This window comes from Amphimedon queenslandica, unplaced genomic scaffold (genome assembly GCF_000090795.2).
Source record: "Amphimedon queenslandica unplaced genomic scaffold, v1.1 AMPQUscaffold_13348, whole genome shotgun sequence".
Classification (NCBI taxonomy): domain Eukaryota; kingdom Metazoa; phylum Porifera; class Demospongiae; order Haplosclerida; family Niphatidae; genus Amphimedon; species Amphimedon queenslandica.
Genome location: NW_003546416.1, coordinates 154,627 through 158,125, shown reverse-complemented (window position 1 = coordinate 158,125; position 3,499 = coordinate 154,627). Strand labels below are relative to the sequence as shown.

The 3,499-nt window shown below is 35.3% G+C and overlaps 1 protein-coding gene across 1 annotated transcript; it reads right to left on the bottom strand.

The window, feature by feature from the left end:
• Positions 1–356: 356 nt before the first annotated feature.
• Positions 357–2,366, bottom strand: LOC109582879 (uncharacterized). Its single transcript, XM_019997918.1, has 3 exons — positions 2,359–2,366; positions 2,072–2,093; positions 357–1,994 (listed from the first exon to the last, which is right to left on the bottom strand). The coding sequence occupies exon 3, from the start codon at positions 1,933–1,935 to the stop codon at positions 877–879; it is 1,059 nt and encodes a 352-aa protein (XP_019853477.1). The 5' UTR covers positions 1,936–1,994; positions 2,072–2,093; positions 2,359–2,366; the 3' UTR covers positions 357–876.
• Between the last annotated feature and the right edge of the window lie 1,133 nt (positions 2,367–3,499).

Sequence of the window (3,499 nt, the reverse complement as noted above, 5' to 3'; positions counted from 1 at the left end):
AAACCAACATCTGTAGCTATCATCACCTCCTTGTAATACTTTACAGTGTGATCGACATTGAGTACATCTGGTAGAAGATTATCTTCTTGGACAATGCAGTAACATTGTTCATCCATTGAGCATTTGAATGCAAAAATATGATCATCATTGACATTAAGATTTTTGCTGCTTTTTTTAATTGCTTCTGTGACTAATTTACAAGTTCGAGGACAAAAGTCCTTGCAACCATCAAAACGTATTTCGATATGTGTATAGTGATTGATGATATCTATAGTGTACTCTTTGTAAACACGGAGTGACATAGCATCATTATATCTGTAATAGTCTTTGCCTACTGGACTGAAGTCAACATCTTCTCTCTCTAAAAGGTGTACAATGGTTAAAGGAAATAATCCTTGAGGAATTGCTAGAGTTGTTGTTCCACTGTTGTTAATCTCCCATGCTATGAGAAGTGGTTGTATTTCTGTTGGGGCAGGAATGAGCTTATCACAAGATGGTAATGCACACGGAAAAAAATAATCTCCTCCTATTTCAGCAATAACATGGAGGTGTTTTAAAAGAGTGATCATGTGAGATGATTCAAAATCTTGATCAAAAATTTTTTTCTGACCAATTTTTTCTAAAAGGTCTTGTTTAAAAAGGCCACATTCTTTGAGGCGTATTCTTTCATTAGATACTTTTGCAATTAAATGCAGATTAGATTGGTCAATATATGTAATAGCTATTAAATGTGAAAGGGCACCAAGAATTGGCTTAGGATTGACAAATACTAAATTTGGTAGAACCTCATGGTAATAAAGAATGATAGTAACATCGTGCAAATATTGCAGAGCATCATCAATATCTGATTCATCAAGTAGCTGATCCTCACCAATTTTAATAACTTCTTCTTTTGTAAGAAAAACTGCGTTTCTTCTTCTTAGCTTCCCTTTGTAGAGAAATCTCAAAAGTAAGCAATCGAATTGGTAACTCAATTGTTAATTCAAGATCACAACTTGAAACTGCCTTACAAAGCTCTACACTAGCTTCCTCTCTTTCCTTAGACCCAGCAGGGAGCAATGTATCAACTGGAAATATAATTGATTCACCAGGTTCATTTGGAATGACATTTTTAAGATCTAGATTAGAGCTACTTATAAGACTTCTATTCATTTCTTTTAACCTTTCATCAGTAACCAATTCTTTACGTGTACCAAGAATAAGATAATGAGGGGGTTTAGGCTTGTCAGACTTAGAGAAAGAAATTTTGATAGGATTAAACATAGCTTCAGAGCTAATTGTTGAGCGTATTATATCGAGATTAGAATATTGCAGCTTTGTCTTAATAGGGAACGTATTTTGATTAATACGATAGTGAAACTCACACTTCTTCTCATGAAGACCTTTGGTAAGATCAATGGTGATGATATTCAGTGCAGCTGCTCCTGTAAAAAGAGGTAGCAACTCTCGATATGCTGGTTGACCACCAGAATCAATAAAATAAACCCAATTTGTGCTGAACTTTTTAGACTTTCCAGCTTCATGAACATTTATAACTTCTTGTACTACTTCTGTTTGAGTTGGATTAATTTCAGTTCGTTTAATCTCAGTGGGTGTCTGTTCAATTGATGGTTTAGTCTCGGTTGCATATAATTCATCGTCACTTTCATCTTCATCTGAACTATCAAATATATCATCTAAATCCAGTGATGCTTTATCCAATTTTTGTTCAAATTTCGTTTCAATTGGTGCCTCTTTTAAATGAGATGCTAGTTGATCATATAAATCTTGCTCTTCAACCCTCTCCCACTTCTTATTTTCATCATCAATAGATATTCTTGTTGCTTGAACAGCACGACAAGCTATTGGTGTACTATCAGTGAGTTTCTCAGGTGGTGGCTCATTAAGTAGGAGGTGCTGCGAACACGTTTTACCAGCTCCAGGTGCACCATGCATATTGATACGAGTGACTTTTAGCTCAACTGTACCTTCTTTCAGCCATTTTTCTATTTTTTCTAAAAATAAATGAAATATTGGTCACATTAAATTATGTAAATAGCCTACATTCTCCTACTTCACAATTGTGACATACCTGGCTTTATTCCAATCACTTCCTATACAATAATAATAATAATAACTGATATTTGTCACTGTGCTTGTTTATCAAGGTGATATACATCAGTAGTGTATTGCTAAAAGGTGAGTTTAACAGATGTTATCATGTTAGTAGTAAAAGCCATACAATCAGTCAACCCAAGTTTTGACAGACTGACCATAATTTTGATAATAAATAAAAATACATGTAGCATGTAAGATATGACCTTTTGATTATTAGCTTGTATTAATGTATCAAAAAGTTTGTAGTGTGTTAGTTCTTACCTTAATATCACGTCCTCCTAATAGTGACAGGTTACTAATATCTGATAGTGATTCATCAGGTAGGATCTCCTTCAATTCTGTTTGTCCTTTATCATGAACTAAGCAATCGTCTCCCTTGTCAATAGCAGACAGTATATCTTTTACACTATACACTGTCCTTTCTCTTGGTGTATTCACAGAATAGGCTAGTTCTTTAGGATCAATCACTAACTCTTTTACCTCTAGACTGGGACAGGATTCTTTATAAACACTCATTACCTCTCCTATCACATTTCTTCTTAAAGACACCATATTGTCACTGTAACCTTTCTCACAGGACATCATTACTAGTACACACTGGCTCTCATCCACAATCTCTACCAGTGATCCTATACCATGACCATTAAACCAGTAAAGTCCATTCTTCCAAAATGTACAGTAACGATTTAACTTATTACGTTGTTGAGGCAGGGTCATTTTAAAAGCAAGATGTAATGAGAGGACGTGGAAGTATAGAGGAGGAAAGAAATGATGTTTACTAGTACACTGTAGACACCAACCAAACTGGTAAACTTGACTAGTCATCTCATCAGGTCTATAAGTAGACAAAAGACATGGAAAGAACAACAACCTTTCTCTTACTGAGACACTGCCTCCCTCCTCCTCCTCTCCATCTTCTGCTATTAAATTTGTCATTCTTAGGAAAGATTGAGCCAATTTTTTACAGAGTTCCATGTTCTTCAGGAAACAGATCAACATGAAAGGATCATATCTAGGAAAGAGTCTATTCAGATCAGACACACTAACAATACCAGTATTACTAGCAATGTCAACATGTTCTTTGAATGTCTCTGGAGCAAAAAGAATCCCATCCACTTCAGTTAGTAGTATACCCTTATTCACAACAACCCATACCTTGCGTTTACTTTCAAGAACACTGATCAAACCAATTGAATGCAACGAATGAAGAACATCCAAGACATCTGCTCTCTTATCTGGTATAATGTAATTCTTATTGTCCTTACCAGCAGACATTATATCAGAGAGGGTCAGTATATTCTCTTTCCTTTCCTCCAGTAGACCATACACCATGTGACAATAAAGACTCAAATTCCTTCCACTTGTACTACGAATGGACTCACAGGCACTAGACAACATATTA

What these genes read in the sequence shown, in the direction of transcription:
- LOC109582879 (XM_019997918.1), bottom strand. Translation starts at nt 1,935, where the DNA reads ATGCATGGTGCACCTGGAGCTGGTAAAACGTGTTCGCAGCACCTCCTA.